The following is a 17,903-nucleotide window of genomic DNA, read 5'->3' as shown; positions in this document are numbered from 1 at the left end:
GGTGGTCTCACTATGTCACCCATGTTGGTCTCCAACACCTGGGCTCAAGTAATCTGCCTGCCTTGGCCTCCCAAAGTGCTGGGATTACAGGCGTGAGCCACCACACCCAGTCTGGAATAAGATTTGACTATTGTAGAATCACATGGCTAGCAGTGATGAAGGATTGATTACTGGAAAGACAATTAAGCACTGCTACTAAAAGGAAGATGGAAGGAATGCAGGACAGGTAAAAGTACACAGGGAGGAATGCATATTCAGAAGGCCTGTTTGTCAAGCACTGTATAGGTTGAGCACCCTTAATCTGAAAATCCGAAATCCAAAATGCTCCAAAATTCAAAACTTTTGAGCACTGATGTGGTGCTCAAGGAAATACTCGGTGGAGCATTTCGGATTTCAGATTTTCCTATTGGGATGCTCAACTGGCATGTATTCTGCAAATACTAAAAAATCTGAAAACATCCAAAATCTGAAACACTTCTGGTCTCAAACATTTCAGCTAAGGGATACTCAAGCTGCATATACATTATCCCATTTAATTTACATCACAACCCAACAAAATGGGTACTATTTTTAGAGGAGAAAGCAGACTTAGAAAGATTAAGAAATTTGCCAGCTACAAGTTGATGAGCTGGGTCTCAAATCCAGGTCTGTTCGGTTCTAGGACAGAACCTATATGTAACATGTCTCTCTTCACCCCTACCACTCAGGTTTTATTCATGAGTCACCCTCAGTCATTCACTGTGGTTCACTGGATAGCTAGGGAAGCACAGAACAAACACTCAGTATTTCACTCAGTTCAGGCTCTGTGCCCTGAGTGTGCCTGTTTTTGCCATCTTCTCCCAGCCAATGTTGTCTCTCCAATTTCTCCAGTTTTCCAGCCTTTCCATTAGACTGAAACTCAGGTCTGCTTCCATCTCTTCCACGTCTTGTCTGAAGCTTTCCCTGATGGTTTCACATACACTAATCCGTGTGAACTCTGAAGTTCACCACTTCTTCTTTGGGCCAATGGTGGGGTGGGGAAGGAAAGAGAGTAGAAACAAATTACTCTTTGGACAAATTCCATGCAGAGATTTTCAGCTGGGTAGACCGTTGCTTGATAAGAGGCCTGAAAAACGTTGGTAAAGTCCAAACCTACTTCTGAGTCTCAATTAGTACCTTTCTTCGTGGCTGAAAGGTTTCACCTCCAGAGTGTTTGTTAATAGGTTGAGGACAAAGACTCCCTGACCAGAATGAGCCTCCTCTGTCCTCTTGTTTAGCAGAATCTGGCACGTAGTAGGTACTCAGTGTATTGACTCAATATCATGCATCTGTTGTGTCCCAGTTATCTTCCACAGGGCTTGATGGGTTGACTGAAATAATTCAGGTTATTTCAATAAAAACAGCTCGGCATCATTAAGGCACAAGAGCCTCACCCTTCTACACCACTTTCCACGAACTTCCAGTTGCCTTCCTTCAAAACCCTTGTGCTTTCTCAAGAACCCCACACAAATACCGCCCCTCTATCAAGACGTCCTCAGCTTTGCCAGGTAGAGAATTGCTTCTGCAGTAGCTGGGCCACGTCTCTGTGGTAGTGCCCACTTCATGGGATCGGTATTAATCTGTTTATCTTTCTCATTTTCTGGGCTCTGAGCTCCTAGAAGTCGGCTTTTTCACCTTTTACCCAAGCCAAACGGTTATTCGCATAAGGTTGGTTATAATTAAAATGTCGGTTTGTGCACATGGTTTGGGACTCTGTGTATAAGTACGACTAATATCTTCAATTTACTAAGAAGATAAAGAGGTCGATAAATGAGGAGGTCAAGCCCGTTTTGCAAGGTCACACAGGAAAAAAGCAGACCACGAAAGTGAACGTCGGCTGTCACCTGCGGTGGGCGCGCTAAGGTCTTTTGAACTCCTTCGGCTACCGTCGCCAGGTTCTCTCGGTGCACTGTTATTCCGCGCCTGCGCGCGGCTGGAGTGCCGTCCATTTTTCCTTTAGTTGGGAAGGACGTTGGTATTGAGGTAAGTGTGGTCCGTTTTGCATCTCCACCCCGACACTTCGGGTTGTGACAACGGCAGCCTCCCGCTTTCTCTCTGCCTCGGATTTAGTCGTGATTCTGTGTCTCGGCCGTGGTGAAGCTTCGGGCCTCTCTTCCGCATCTACCCCCTCACGCTTCCGCGGCGGCCTCAGGAGGGCGGCGGGTGGACCACAGAGACCGGGTGGGTTGCGACGGCCCCACCGAAGCCGGGTGGGCTGCGGGACCCTCGAGGACCCAGCGGGCTTCGGAGTGAGCCGACCCGGGGCCGGTACCCGCTGCGGTTTTCCCCAGCCATCGTGACCTTGGTGAGGTCATTTGATCTATTTGGCCCCGGTGTTTCTCCCGTGAGAAAAGAGGTAGTGGTTTCTTCTGCAGCTGGTCGTGAGGCGCAAGGGTCAGTGTAGGCGAAGCAGCTGGCAGCGTCGCTCGCTGTGTGGCAGCGTTTTAAATTAGAGCTGGGAAGCTGGAGGAGGGTCACCGTGCCTGTCGCAGGAGGAAAGGATGGGCTTCCTGCAACCTCCCTCGCCCCACGGCTTCCCATCCTACCCCCGGCCGCGTTAGCTGAAGGCCTGCAGGGACGCAAGGGTCTTTGGGCCCCCGGGTGAGGCTGGGCAAAGGAGTAGTTAGGGAATTTGGGCCCTCATGGCAATTGCCGCGTTCTCGTCCAAGTTTTAATGGTATATCGTGTGACCGTGGAAGACACCTGCCTCATGATCTGACAGGGTTGTCGCGAAGGTTTAACGAGTGGACAGAAAATTTTTAGAAGAGTAAATGTTCCATAAGTGGGTTTGCCATCGTTAATTACAATGTGGAGCCAGTGCTTATTTTTCTTATTGGGAAAGATTTTTGTTGCCTTTGCTCGCCCATTACTAGTGTGCCACAGTTAGTCGCCTTTATTTACGGTAGTCGCTCAGTGTATGGGGGCCGGGGGAGGGAGAGGTGAAACAGGCTAAGCCAAGAGACAGCTTAGGCTTTGTGAGAGGAATCCATCCACTGTCGTGCTGTGATTCTCTAGGTAGTAAAATGTACTGTGCATGAGAATTCTTTTGATATGTTATTTTCTTCAGAGTTTTTCTTTTATTATTTTACCCGAGAAAGGAAAAAAAGCTCAGTAGGGAGAGCTACATGAGGTATGCAGGGCCCAGAGATCTGAGTATTGGACTTCAGTCCCGTCCCTCACCCATGTCTCAACCCAAATATTATTCCTGGATTTGTGACACAAATGACAGCGTTTAGTCAGTCAATAGTTTATGTTATTTAAATGTAAATTCTTGATGAACAATTTAGGAATTGCCTCTAATTTTTTCTTAACCCACTTGTAGGCTGGAATCCCAGCACTTTGGGAAGACGAGGTGGGGTGATCACTTGAGGGCAGGAGTTTTTAAGACCAGCTTGGGGAACATAGCTAGACCCTGTTTCTGCCAAAAAAGAAAAACATTTCATTTGTACTTGCTGCTAATCGGAGTTTATATTCAGGACAACTCCAATGCTTCCAGGTGGCCATTCTCAATGCTGCTAATCGCAGTTTATATTCAGGACAACTCCAATGCTTCCAGGTGGCCATTCTCAAGTTTATGGCTTAAATAAACTCTGTACTTAATCATATTTTCTGAATCTCTTAAGGTTGGCATACGTATCAAGGACAGTAACTACCATGGCACCTGAAGTTTTGCCAAAACCTCAGATGCGTGGCCTTCTGGCCAGGCGTCTGCGATTTCATATGGTTATAGGATTCGTGCTATCCCTGGGAGTTGCAGCTTTGTATAAGGTATGTATGTTTTTTACTTTGTGCCAGAGGTCATAAAGTATGTGTTTTTGGTTGAAAAATCTTTTAAAGAAATCCCCCTTGTAATGTGTTTCCTTCTAACCCTTTCTGCACTCACTTCAGTGTGACAGGAACTATAGCTTGTCCTCCATCTTTAAATGAAACCTGTTAGTTTGCTGTAATGCCATAACAAAGAACCATAGACTGGGTGCCTTAAATTTGCTCGCAGTTCAGGAGGCTGGAAATCTGTTGGCAGGGTTGATATCTTCTGAGGCCTCTGTTGGCTTGTAGATGGCTCCCTTCTTTGTCTTCACAGGGTCCTCTGTGGGCATATATCTGTGGCTGAACTTCTTTTCCTTTTCCTTTCCTTCCTTCCTTTCCTTTTTCTGCCCTTCTTTTCATTTTTTTTCTTCTTTCCTTTTTCTTTCTTTCTTTGAGACAGGGTCTTACTCTGTCACCCGGTACCTGGGACTGCAGGTACACACCACCACAACTGGCTAATTTTTATATTTTTTATAGAGATGAGGTTTCAGAGTTGGTCACGTTGTCCAGGCTGGTCTTGAACTCCTGGGCTCAAGGGATCCACCTGCCTTGGCCTCCTTGCTGGGATTACAGTCGTGAGCCACCGCACCTGGCTTGCTGAATTTCTTAAAAGAATTTCAGTCAAATTGGATTAGGGCCCACCCTAAATGGCCTCATTTTAACTTAGTTATCTTGTTAAAGCCCTTATTTCCAAAAACGTTTAGATTCAGAGGTACTGAGAGTTAGGACTTAAACACATGAATTTTGGTCAAACACAATTCAACCCATTACAGAAGCTAGTATGCAGAGGGGCTCTGCCCCTCTATCCATGGGGGATTGGTTCAGGAGCCCTGACGATACTTTAAATCATCTCTAGAGTACTTATAATGCCTAATGCAATATAAATGCTATGTCAGTAGTTTATACTGTATTTTTAATTTTGTAGCATTTTTTATTTTTTTCCTCAAATGTTTTCAGTCCTTGGTTGGCTGAATCCATGAGTGTGGAACGTGCAGGAATGGTCAGCTGATTATGGTTCTGTTTGACACTTTGAGTAATTGTCACAGAATTGCATTTTAACACTCTGCCTGATGTGGATTTTGTTATGCCCTTTATTTTTAATCAAAGGCTGCATATTTACAACTTTTCCATAAAAATGCTTTTGATAATATGTTTATTATTCTTGTCATAATACCCCATGAAAGAATTCAGAGCTTTGCTTTTAAACTCTTTGTACTTAATTTTTGTTTAGTGTTTATATTCTTTACTGGGCTGTGAGCCTCATTAAGGCAGGTACCATGTCTCTTGTTTACTGTGGCACTCTATTGTTGGGTGCTGGACACACAAATAGGTTATTAAAAGGACCTGTTGAATAAGAGGCAGTGTATAAAATTCAGTACAGTGTTAGGTAATGTAGAGTTCCAAGTGCTTTGGAGGAAGCAAAAGGCATGTATCTAAATCTCTGTTCTTAAAGAACTTAGAGTCAAGTTGGGGAGGTAAAAAAAAAAAATTAGAAGACATTGCAAGATAGAACATAACTGAAAGAATGGTTTTGGGGGACATTGTGGGTCACAGTTATTGTGGGTCATAGCTATTTGATAGAGGAGGTGGAATCTGAGCCTTGCAAGTTAGGGAGAGGGACTGGGTCTGGTGGCTCATGCCTGTAATCCTGGCACTTTGGGAGGCCGAGGTGGGCGGATTGCTTGAGCTCATGAGTTCAAGACCAGCCTGGGTGATATGGAGGAACTACGTCTCTACTAAAATACAAAAATTAGCTGGGCATTTCTTTTCTTTTTTTTGAGACGGAGTCTTGCTCTGTTGCCCAGGCTGGAGTGCAGTGGCACGAACTCGGCTCATTGCAAGCTCCGCCTCCTGGGTTCACGCCATTCTCCTGCCTCAGCCTCCCGAGTAGCTGGGACTACAGGTGCCCACCATCATGCCCAGCTAATTTTTTTTGTATTTTTTAGTAAAGATGGGGTTTCACCGTGTTAGCCAGGATAGTCTCGATCTCCTGACCTCGTGATCCACCCGTCTCGGCCTCCCAAAGTGCTGGGATTACAGGCGTGAGCCACCGCATCCGGCCGCATTTCTTCTAAAATTACAAAAATACATGATATGCCTGTGGCCTTAGCTACTTGGGAGGTTGAGGTGAGAGGTTGGCTTGAGCCTGGGAAGCAGAGGTGTCAGCCAAGATTGGGAGGCGAGGCCAGGTGCAGTGGCTCACACCAGTTATCCCAGCACTTTGGGAGGCAGAGGCGGGCGGATCACCTGAGGTCAGGAGTTTGAGACTAGCCTGGCCAGCATGGTGAAACCCCATCTCTAGTAAAAATACAAAAAAATTAGCTGGGCGTGGTGGCGGGCACCTGTAATCCCAGCTGCTTGGGAGGCTGAGGCAGGAGAATTGCTTGAACCCAGGAGGTGGAGGTTACAGTGAGCCGAGTTCGTACCATTGCACTCCAGCCTGGGCAACGAGCAAGACTCTGTCTCAAAAAAAACAAAAAACAAAAAACAACAAAAAAAATGGGGAGGCGGAGGTTGCAGTGAGCCGAGATCGCACCACTGCACTCCAGGCTGGGTGATAGAGCCAGACTGTCTCAAAAAAAAAAAATTAGGGAGAACTGGGAGAGCAAAGAGGAGATGGAACACTGAGAAAGCAGTAAGTGGACCTATGCTTTGGTACTCTTTGGAGAGACAAGCACAAAAAATCTTTTGGTGCTTGAGATTCCTGCTGCCTGGCATATATAGTGGGCATGAAGTAAACGTTTGTAGAAGGGATGGATGTGATGCAGAGTTTTTGCTCCTTACTTTAGCTAAATTTGGGTTCTTGTGTCACAACCAGGAGAAATTAGGCACATGGACACACTGAAGGGTGAGGAGGGCTGAATTTATTGGTGAAAAGGAACAAATAAAACAGACTCGGCAAAGTGAGGGGGTGTCCTGCTAACAGGCCCCCACCTCACAGATTGAATACCAGGCCACCACACAGGAGCTGAAAAGACTAGGGTCCTTCCCACTGCAAAAGGTGCAACTTCTCCTGGCTCCACCCTATTTACCCCCAGTGTGCCTGTGGCCATTAGTCAAAAAGAATCAGTCCTGAAAGGGCAGGCAAATGTGCAGTTCTCCCTCAGTGTCGTGGGATCTGGGTCCAACAGTCTGGCCTTTCAGCCTTCAGGCTGTTTTTCGAGGACCCTTGGCTGTCTCCTGTCTGTCAGATGGATGACTAAATGAAGTAGGGAGAGTCCAAATTAACCGTATGTGTAATGATGGCCCCCAGCACTTGTGCTTCTGCCTCTTTTTATTTTATTTTTTTCAAGACGGAGTCTTGCTCTGTCACCCAAGCTACAGTGCAGTGTCATGATCTCGGCTCACTGAACCCTCCGAGGCCTCCCGGGTTCAAGCAGTTCTGCCTCTGCCTCCTAAGTAGCTGGGATTACAACTGCCCACCACCATGCCCGGCTAATTTTTGTATTTTTAGTAGAGATGGAGTTTCATCATGTTGGCCAGGCTGGTCTCCAACTCCTCACCTCGTGATTTGCCCCCCTCGGCCTCCCAAAGTGCTGGGAGTATAGGCATGAACCACCACACCCGGCCTCTGCCTCTTGATTTATTACTGGGAAGAAATTGGTAATTCAAGTAGAAGTGAAGTAGTAAAACTGGTCAGGTAAAGGATTCTTACTACATTACTCCATCAGGTAGCATGATTTTTGTGTATTTCTGCAGAGGGAGACCCCATGTTTAAAAAAATAATAATAGTAAAATCACTTAAACTTTCCATATTTTGTCTTGGATCTTCATTTGTTCTTTCTCTGTTGAACCCTGCCCGCCCTTTGTGTACGGAAACCTCAAACAAAACAAAATAGACACCTTATTCCCCCATTCTTTTCTTTGCAAATGTAGCTATTTCTTACACTTTGTCTTCCTTTTTATCTGTCACCACCTCCACCCCTTAGAAAATGTAGGGTTTAAATTAAAGGGTGAACAAAAACATGTGTGCTACCTTGTCTTTAGATATTATAATCTGAAATCTAATTTCCAGTAATCTGAAAAATAAACTAATGGATGGTTGCTTTTTAGGTTGGTGTGGCTGATAAAAGAAAGAAGGCATACGCAGATTTCTACAGAAACTATGATGCCATGAAAGATTTTGAGGAGATGAGGAAGGCTGGTATCTTTCAGAGTGTAAAGTAATCTTGGAATATAAAGGTAATATGGTTATTTGAAGTTACTTAAAAAATTTTCTAATTGTGGTAAAATGCAAATACAGATGACTGTCCGTGACTTACAATGTTTGGACTTAAGATTTTTTGACTTTACGATGGTGTGGAAGTGATACACATTTGGTAGAAACCATACTTTGGATTTTGATCTTTGTCCACATGAGCAATAAGTGGCACAATACTTTTGTGATGTGGGGGAGCAGCAATGACCACATCTCCCAGTCAGACACATAATCACAAGGGTAAACAACTGATGCTGTACTTGGCAGTGTTGTGTGAGATACTCAGTGTTTTGTTATAAGCTAGGCTTTGTGTTAGATGATTTTCTGCAACTGTAGGCTAACATAAGTGTTCTGAGCACATTTAAGATAGGGAAGGCTAAGCTATGATGTAGGTTAGGTGTATTAAATGCATTTTCAACTTAAGATATCTTAAACTTATGATGGTTTTATCAGAATGTAACCTGATGGTAAGTTAAGGAGCATCTGTAAGATAAAATTTGCCGTCTTAACCATTTTTAATTGTACAGTTTAGTAGTGTTAAGTTCATTCACATTGTGCAACCAGTCTCCAGAGTTCTTCATCTTATGGAATTGAAACTATATCCATTAAGCAACCCATTCACACCTCCACTTAGACCCTGGCAGCCACTGTGTTACTTTCTAAGAATTTGGCTACCCCAGGCATCTCGTAAGTAGAATCATATGGTATTTGTTTTCTTGTGACTGGCTTATTTCACTTAGTGTAATGTACTCAAGGTTCATCCATGTTACAGCATGTGTCAAAGTTTCCTTTCTTTTTAAAGCTGAATGATCTATTTTAGTTGTGTCACATTGTTATACATTCATCCATCAGTAGACGCTTGGGTTGCTTCCACTTTTTGATTGTTGCGAGTGATACTGTGAACCTAGGCATACAAATATTCCTACAAGGCCTTGCTTTCAGTTCTTTTGGGATATATTCAAGAGTGGAATTGCTGGAATCATAGGATTTTTAATCTCTTAAGAAACTGCCATACCATTTTCCATAGTGGCTGCACCATTTTACACTCTTTCCATCCTCCCCAACACTTTTTTTTAGCAGGATCTCCTTCTGTCAGCCAGGCTGTAGTGCGATCATGGCTCACTGCAGCCTCAACCTCCCAGGCTCAAGGGATCTTCCTGCCTCAGCCTCCCAAGAAGCTGGCACTGTAGGCATGTGCCACCATACCTGGCTAACTTCTGTATTTGTAGTAGAGACAGGGTTTCACTGTATTACCTGGGCTGGGCTTGAATTCCTGGGCTCAGGTGATCCATCTACCTTGGCCTCCCAAAATGTTGGGATTACAGGCGTGAGTCACTGTGCCTGGCATAATTTTGGTATTTTTGATAGTAGCCATCCTAATAGTTATGAGGTGTTATCACATTGTTGTTTTGATTTGCATTTTCCTGATTATTTGTGATGTTGAGCATCTTTTCATGTGCTTATATGCCATTTGTATGTTATCTTTGGAGAAGTTTATTCAGTTCCGCTCATTTTCAAATTTGGTTTTTTGTTTACTGGTTAAGTTGTGGTTCTGTATATATTCTGGATATTAACCCCTTATTAGATATGATCTGTAAATATTTTCTCCCATTTCATAGGTTGCCTTTTCACTCTTGTGTCCCTTGATACACAGAAATTTTGATGTCGAATTTATTTTTACTTTTGTTTTATGTGCTTTTAGTGTCATATTCAGTAAGTCATTGCCAAATCCAGTGTCATGAAGTCTTTTTTATGTGTTCTTCTACGACTTTTATAGTTTTAGCTCTTGTCTTTAGATCTTTGATTCACTTGAATTTCTGTCTAGGGTGTAAAGAGCCAACTGTATTCTTTTACATGTGGTATCCAGTTTTCCCAAAATCATTTGTTAAGATTGTCCTCTTCCATGGAATGGTCTTGGTACCTTGGTGAAATCATTTGACTCTAAATGTGAGAGTTTATTTCTGGGCTATCTATTTCATTAGTCTGTATGTCTGTCTTCAGGTCAGTACTACACTGTTTTGATTACACTAGTCTGTTTTATCTAAGATGTTTCAAGACCCCTCCAGTGGATTCTTGAAACCACAGATAGTACCAAATCCTATATATATTATGTTGTTTTTCCTATACATACCTACCTATGATGACGTTTAACTCATAAATTAGGCATAGTAAGAGATTAGCAACAATAACAAAATAGAACAATGATAGTGTATAGTAATAAAAGGTGAATGTGATTTCTCAATATCTTCTTGTACTGTCCTCACCTGTTTTTGAACCGCAGTTGACTGTGGGTAACTGAAGTGGTAGAAGGTTAAACCACAAATAAGGGATGACTGCTACACTGTAGCTTTGTAGTATGCTTTAAAATCAGTAAGTGTGAGTCCTTCAGCTTTGTTCTTTTTTTCCCCCTGCCCCGAGAGTGTTCTAGCTATTTGGGATTTCTTAAGAGTGTGAATTTTAGGATGGATTTTTCTATTTCTGTAAAAAATGCCATTGGGATTTTGATAGGGATTGCATTAAATCTGTAGATTACTTTTGGTAGTATGGACATCTTAATACTATTAAGTATTCCAATCCATGAACATGGGATGTCTTTCTTCTTCTTTGTATCTTTAATTTCTTTTAGCAGTATTTTGCATCTTTAATTTCTTTTATTGTTGCTAATCTCTTACTATGCCTAATTTATGAGTTAAACTTTATTATAGGTGTGTGTGTATATAGGAAAAAACATAGCTATGTAGGGTTTGGTACCATCCCTAGTTTCAGGAATTCACTGGAGGTGTCTTGAAACATACCACCCTGGATAAAAGGGGACTACTGTAATCAAAGCAGTGTGTCCAAGGACACACATTTCTTTCCGTACTTTTCCTTTATTTTACAGTGACGTGTTTCAGTTTCCTTCTTATTTCCATTTGTGTATATTCTGTATTTTCTTTATGTATATTCTGTATTTACTGTGGGGATTGCGTGATTGAGATTTGCTAGTTTTTTTTTTTTTTAGCAGTGTACAGGTATATATCTGTTTCATCTAGGTCAGTGTTTAAGTCTTTCATATTCCTGGTTAAATACATTCCTAAGTATTATTTTTGTGCTATTATAAATAGAATTATTTTCTTTTTTTTTTTTTTTGAGACGGAGTCTCGCTGTGTCTCCCAGGCTGGAGTGCAGTGGCTGGATCTCGGCTCACTGCAAGCTCCGCCTCCCGGGTTCACGCCATTCTCCTGCCTCAGCCTCCCAAGTAGCTGGGACTACAGGCGCCCGCCACCACGCCCTGCTAGTTTTTTGTATTTTTAGTAGAGACGGGGTTTCACCATGTTAGCCAGAATAGTCTCGATCTCCTGACCTCGTGATCCACCCGCCTCGGCCTCCCAAAGTGCTGGGATTACAGGCTTGAGCCACCGCGCCCGGCCGAATTATTTTGTTAATTTCCTTTTTTAGGGATTCCTTTATTTCCTTCTTGTTGGTGTATAGAAAGAGCTGATTTTTGTATCCTCCAACTTAGCAGAATTCATTTATTTTGATTTATTCTGACACTTCTGTGTGAGAAATCTTTAGGGTTTGCTGGAGGTAAGATTATGTGATCTGTAAACAGATAGTTTTACTTATTCCTTTCCTTTTTGGATGCTGCTTATTCCTTCTTGCCTTATTGCTCTGGCTAGGACTTCCAGTACTACGTTGAATAGAAGTGGCAAGAGTGGGCGTCCTTGTCTGGTTCTAGGTCTTAGAGGAAAAGCTTTCACATTTTCTGTGTTCATTATATTAGTTTGTCCTTTTTGGCCATGGTTGGGTTGAAGTACATTCCTTCTGTTGATAGTTTTGATCATGAAAGGATGTTGAATTTTGTCAAATACTTTTTCTGCATTTTTTTGAGATGTGTTTTTTATCCTTCATTCTTTCAGTGTGGTATGTCACAAAATGTGTTGAACTATCCTTGCATCCTAGGGATAAATTCCACTTAATCATAGTGTATAATTCTTTTAATGCACTGTCGAATCTGGTTTGCTAGTGGTTTGTTGAGGATTTTTTGCATCTGTGTTCAAGGATTTGGCCTATAGTTTTCTTGTGTGTTTGTCTTTGGTATCAGGATAATGCTGGCCTTATAGAATGAATGTGGAAATGTTCCCTTTTTCTCACTGTTTTTGGAAAAACTTGAGGAGGATTGGTGCTGGTTTCATAGAGGTCTGGGCATGGTGGCTCATGCCTATAATCCCAGCACTTTGGGAGGCTGAGAAAGGAGGATCACTATAGCCCAGAAGTTAAAGATCAGCCTGTGCAACATGGCAAGACCCCGTCTCTACCAAACAAACAAACAAAAATAAATATATATATATATATTTTAATTAGCTGGGTGTGGTGGTGCATGTCTGTAGTCTCAGCTACTTGGGAGGCTGAGGCAGGAGGTTCACTCGAGCACGGGAGTTTAAGGCTGCAGTAAGCTATGATCACAGCACTGCACTCCGTCCTGGATAACAGAATATGAGACCCTGTCTCAAAAAAAGTTTGGTAGGATTCACCATGTGGTCTTGGACTCTTCTTTGTTGAAGTTTTTGGCTACTGACTAAAAATTCCTACTAGTTATAGATGTTCAGATTACTTTTTTCCTGATCCACTCTTGGTTAGGATTTCTAGGGTGGGTGTGGTAGCTTATAAAGCCTCTAATCCCAGCACTTTGGGAGGCCAAAGCAGGTGAATTGCTTGAGCCCAGGAGTTTGAAACCAGCCTGGGCAGCATGGTGAAACCCCGTCTCTACAAAAAAAAATACAAAAAATAATGTGTGTGATGGCGCATGCCTGCAGTCCCAGCTACCTGGGAGGATCACCGGAGCCTGGGAGGTCAAGGCTGCAGTGAGCAGTGATTGCACCATTGCACTCCAGCCTAGGTATCAGAGGGAGATGCTGTCCCCACCCCCCGCAAAATTTTCTTTTTTGAGTTGTGTATTTCTGTTTCTTCTAGGTCATCTTGTTTGTTTACATGTAATTGTTCATAGCATTCTCACTCCTTTTAGATCTGTACAATCAGTTGTAATGTTCTCTCTGTTATTTGGTGGTTCTCTTTTTTATTAGTCTGACTAAAGGTTTGTCGATTTGATCTTTTCAAAGAACTGACTGTTGGCTTTGATTTTTCTCTATTGTAGTCTATTTTGTTTATCTCTAATATTATTTACTTAAGATACATTTGGGTTTAATTCCTCTTTTTCTAGTTCTTAGGTTGATATAGTTTTTCTTTTAAAATTTCCTTGTAATTTATTTTTAATTTATTGATTGTTAGAGTCTGTTTAACTGAAACACATTTGTGGATTTTCCTCTTTTCCGTTGGCTTTTGATTTCTAGTTTCATGCCATTGTGATCAGAAAAGATACTTTGTATGATTTCCAGTCTTTTAAAATTTAAGACTTATTTTGTGACCTAAAATATGGTTTGTCTTGGAGAATGTTCCATGTGCTCTTGGGAAAAATGTGTATTCTGTTGTTAGATGGAGTGTTTTGTTAAGTCCAGTTGATTTATAGTGTTGTTCAAGTCCTGTGTTTTCTTATTAATCCTTCTGTCTAGTTGTTCTGTCAGTTATTGAAAGTGGGGTATTGAAGTCCTCCACTGCTATTGTAGAGCTGTCTGCTTCTCCCTTCAATTCTGTCAGTGTTTGCTTCATATATTTAGAGCTCTGATGTTTGGTGCATAGGTATTTATAATTGCTAGATCTAGAATTAATCTTCTTAAATTATAGAATGTTCTCGTTTGTCTCTTGTAACATTTTAGACTTGGTCTATTTTGTCCCATTTAGTGTAGCTACCCCTGTTCTCTTGGTTACTATATGTGTAGTACACCTTTTTCCACCCTTTCACTTTCAGCTTACATCTACAGTGAGTCTTACATCTTGTGTGTCCTTATATCTACAGTGAGTCTTGTAGACAGCATATAATTGGATTCAGGTTTTTAATGCATTCTGTCGTCGTCTTTTGGTTGAGGAGTTTAATCCATTTACATTTAAGGTTATTACTGATAAAGACACAGTATTGCCATTTTGTTTTCTGTATGTCTTACAGCTTCTTTGTCCCTCATTTCTTTCCTCATTCTTTTATAGTGACATGTTTCAGTCTTTCCTTTTGTATTCAGTATTTTCTTTGTGGTTACCATGGGAATTACATGAAATATGCTAAAGTTATAATGATTTATTTTAAACTTATAACAACTTCAATTGCATATAAAAACTCAACTCCTTTACACCACCCACCCTCTTCTCCTGTGTTACTGGTATCACACATTATGTGTTTATATATTATGTATCCATTAACATGGACCTATAGTTCTTATGCTTTTGTCTCTTAAATCCTATAAAAGAATTAAAAGTGAATTTACAGACCAATTTTTTTTTTTTTTTAAAGAGATGGAGTCTCAGTCTGTCACCCAGGCTGGAATGTAGTGATGCAATCTCGGCTCACTGCAACTGCCACCTCGTGGGTTCAAGCAATTCTCATGCCTCAGCCTCCCGAGTAGCTTGAATTACAGATGCACCCCACTGTGCCTAGCTAATTTTTATATTTTTAGTAGAGATGGGATTTCACCCTGTTGGCCAGACTGGTCTTGAACTCCTGACCGCAAGTGATTTGCCTGCCTGGACCTCCCAAAGTGCTGGGACAACAGGCATGAGCCACTGTACCTGGCACAAACCAAATTTTAATACAAGTTTCTGTATTCTTTGCCAGAGAACTTTATATTTTCACATGACTTTGAGTTACTGACTGGTGTCCTTTTTGTTTCAACTTGAAGGATTCCCTTTAGCATTTCTGTAAGGCAAATCTAATGATAAAACTCCTTTGACTTTTTTATCTGGGAATTTCTCCTTCATTTTTGAAGGACTGTTTTGTGGGATGTATTATTCTCAGTTGACAGGTGTTTTGTGTGGTTTTTTAAGCTCTCTGCCCTTTTTCTTTTCTGGGACTCCCATAATACCTATATTGGTCTGCTTGGTGTAGTCAGATGTCTTAAGCTAGTTACTTTTTTTTTTTCTCTTCCAGACTTTTAAAAATTTAATTTTATAGAGATGGGGTCTCACCATGTTGCCTAGGCTAGTCTTGAACTCCTAGGCTCAGGTGATCCTACCACCTTGGCCTCCCAAAGTTTTGGGATTACAGGCATGAGCCACCATGTCTGGCCTGCTCTTCAGACTTGATAACTTCAAATGATCTGTCTTCAAGTTTCCTGATTCTTTCCTCTGCCTGAGTCTGCTGTTAAATCCCTCTAGTGATTCCTACCCCTTCTCCCCCCATTCAGTTACTATATTTTTCACCTCCAGAGTGTGTTTGGTTTTTAGAAATCATTTTCTCTTTGTTTATATTCTCACTTGTTTATATAATGTTTATCTAATTTTGCTTAGTTGTCCACATTCTCCTTTAGCTCATTGAGCATTTTTTAGATAGTTTTTCTTAAGTTTTTTAGAGTAAGTCAGCAGCTTCTGTTTCTTCAGGGTTGGTTTGTGGAGATTTGTTTCTTTCAATCGTTCATGTTTCTGTATTTCTTTATGTGCCTTGTGATCTTTTGTGAAATTCAGGCATTTGCAAAACCAGCTACCTCTCCCTGTGCAGACTGGCTCCGTGCATGGAAAGGCCTTCACTGATTAGCGCACCATAAAGGCTTGGTGTCCTCTCAAACTTTTTCTGGGGATGCCATCTTCCCTGGGCCTGTGCATATGCATTAGTTTTAGTTTCCTCCTATACACAGCTGCCTTTAGTTTTTCTTAGTTTTCCTGAGTTTGCCTTCAGCTTCCTCTTGGAGTCTTAGCTGTTCTGTTGTATTCTTTTGCCTCTGCTCTCTTGCCCACAGGTTTCTGTAGGTCTGTGTTCCCCTGCAGCTCACTCATGCCATGGTACCCATTATTGCTTTCAGCTCTTTCCAACCTCCTGTCCAAACTATGCCATTGTTCCCATTAGCACTCTGATTCAGGCAAGACAGAAAGCAGTCCCTTGGGCAGCTCCATACAAACCAGAACATTGCAGGCCAGTTTCATTCTTTATGTCCTAAGGGAAGAGACAGGGTAGTTTTCTTCTGACTGTATTGCACTGAGGAGGGCGTTTGGCAAGAGTGAGCAAAAATGCCATTTCCTGCTACTTTGAGTGTGACTTTTTCTTGGTTAGGTGGTTCCTTTGGTTGCTGCTCAACTGGTTTCTAGAGTTCTTACAAAGCTAAACTTTTTAAAATTTTTGGTCCATATGTTTACTCATTATTTTTTGTGGAGGTTTGGGGACCTGGAGCTTCACAGTCTATCTTGCTGACATGAAACTACTTTTTATGTTTAAAATCATTTTTATAGGTTATACTATTAATTGCTACATTGGCATTATGAATGTTACACTTTTAGAAGTCACTTTTTTAAAAAAAAAGTATTTGGGACACTATAGTTTGTTAGGTGAGTGTCCACGAGTGACTAGCTGGCTTTCCATAGGTCTGGTTTGGTCTGTTGTATTCACAAGGTCCTTATGCCTCATGGACAGTGTGAATTAAAGTTCTATATCTAGAAAAGGACGGACTGCTGTGCTGATGAAAAGTCATCTAAATTGATTTGATAGCATGTATGAAGTACCTGATGAGACTTCCTACTCTGGAATCTTATGTGTATATTTAACAAAAAAGAACAATGTAAAGTCTCTTTTTGACACTTCAGTCTGGGTTTATGCCTTGTAAATGAGTTTGCTGTGACACAGAGAATGTGAAACTGTTATTTTGGCAGTATTCCTAAATAAGCATTTCAGTTGCACTATATATATGGGGGTTACATCCCAATAAACCTTATATGTTGAGAATATCGTAAGTCAAAAATGCATGTAAGACCCCAGAAAATCCATTAGAAAGTCAAAAAATTGTTAAGTCAAACCATCATAAGTTGGGTATCATGTGTATTAAGGAAAAAAGATCAAGAAAATACTAATAGTTGTTTATAATCTTAACATATCTGCTTTAACTTTGAAATTTTCAAAATTTACAGGGAGCATGCATTTTATAATCAGAAGATATTAATAGGCTAAATTTGTTAGATTTTTACCATTTTTAAGATTATGTTTAAAAACCTATATGAGAGAACATTTGGAGACAGGAACAAAAATATGGCTTTGAACAGAAACAATATGTGGCTAAATAAGGGGCAATGGCAGTGGGGTGGGGGTAGTGGTGGGCGTAGAATTGAGGAGAAGGAAAAAAGCAGAATTTGTTCAATGCACACAAGCAATGACAGTAAGGTGTGGTATGCCCAAAATGGAAAAGAGGCTATTCAGAGTGGTCAGGGAGCTTAAAGGAGCTTAAAGGAGAGTGAAACTTGGAGTCCAGGTAGCCTGAACTGTGCTTTTTCTGTGGCTAAGGGTGAGTGATCAAGGTGTGAAGTCTACTAGTAGGAATAGACCTCAATTGATCCTCAAAGATGGTGAGTATTGAGAGAGTGTTTATCACTAACTTAGCCTTTGTATTTCTCTTCACAGAATTTCTTCAGGTTGGATTACCTAGAAGTTTGTCACTGACTCCTGAACTATGACACATGAATATGTGGGCTAAGAAATAGTTCCTCTTGATAAATAAACAATTAACAAATACTTTGGACAGTAAGTCTTTCTTAGTTTTTAATGATAATGCAGGGCACTTAATAGCATCAGAATTGGTTTGGGATTTAACTGTTTATGAAGCTAATTTGATTTCCATGTTCTTTAAAATTTCATTGTTCTAGCACATCTTTAACTGTGATAGTTTGTCCGTTTCATTGCAGTTACTTGGTCTTGGGCCATGGATTAAAGTGTTCTTCATGAGCCTGTAAGACTACTGTACTGTGGGCTCTAAGAAGAGATAGAATCCTAATAAAATCTATCCCTTGGCCTTCATTGTCACTATTTGGTAGCTGTGCC

General features: G+C 41.3%; 1 protein-coding gene across 2 annotated transcripts; it reads left to right on the top strand.

Moving 5' to 3' along the window:
• Window positions 1–1,958: 1,958 nt before the first annotated feature.
• COX6C (cytochrome c oxidase subunit 6C) lies at window positions 1,959–17,597 on the top strand. Of its 2 annotated transcripts, none has more exons than XM_005563795.4 (4): window positions 1,959–2,001; window positions 3,642–3,786; window positions 7,879–8,007; window positions 17,487–17,597. In XM_005563795.4, the coding sequence occupies exons 2-3, from the start codon at window positions 3,673–3,675 to the stop codon at window positions 7,990–7,992; spliced, it is 228 nt and encodes a 75-aa protein (XP_005563852.1). In that variant the 5' UTR covers window positions 1,959–2,001; window positions 3,642–3,672; the 3' UTR covers window positions 7,993–8,007; window positions 17,487–17,597. The 2 variants fall into 2 exon arrangements, with proteins under 2 accessions (XP_005563852.1, XP_045255121.1); XM_045399186.2 differs by having other exon boundaries at window positions 1,959–2,199.
• Window positions 17,598–17,903: the final 306 nt, after the last annotated feature.

Source organism: Macaca fascicularis, chromosome 8, assembly GCF_037993035.2.
Source record: "Macaca fascicularis isolate 582-1 chromosome 8, T2T-MFA8v1.1".
NCBI lineage: Eukaryota > Metazoa > Chordata > Mammalia > Primates > Cercopithecidae > Macaca > Macaca fascicularis.
The sequence above is the reverse complement of the archived record's forward strand: the minus strand, read 5'-3'. Positions and strand labels throughout refer to the sequence as shown.

Excerpts from the sequence above, each read along its gene's own strand:
- COX6C (XM_005563795.4), top strand. The coding sequence starts at position 3,673 with ATGGCACCTGAAGTTTTGCCAAAACCTCAGATGCGTGGCCTTCTGGCC. Across the intron at positions 3,787-7,878 it reads GAGTTGCAGCTTTGTATAAG|GTTGGTGTGGCTGATAAAAG; the intron begins GTATGTATGTTT and ends GTTGCTTTTTAG.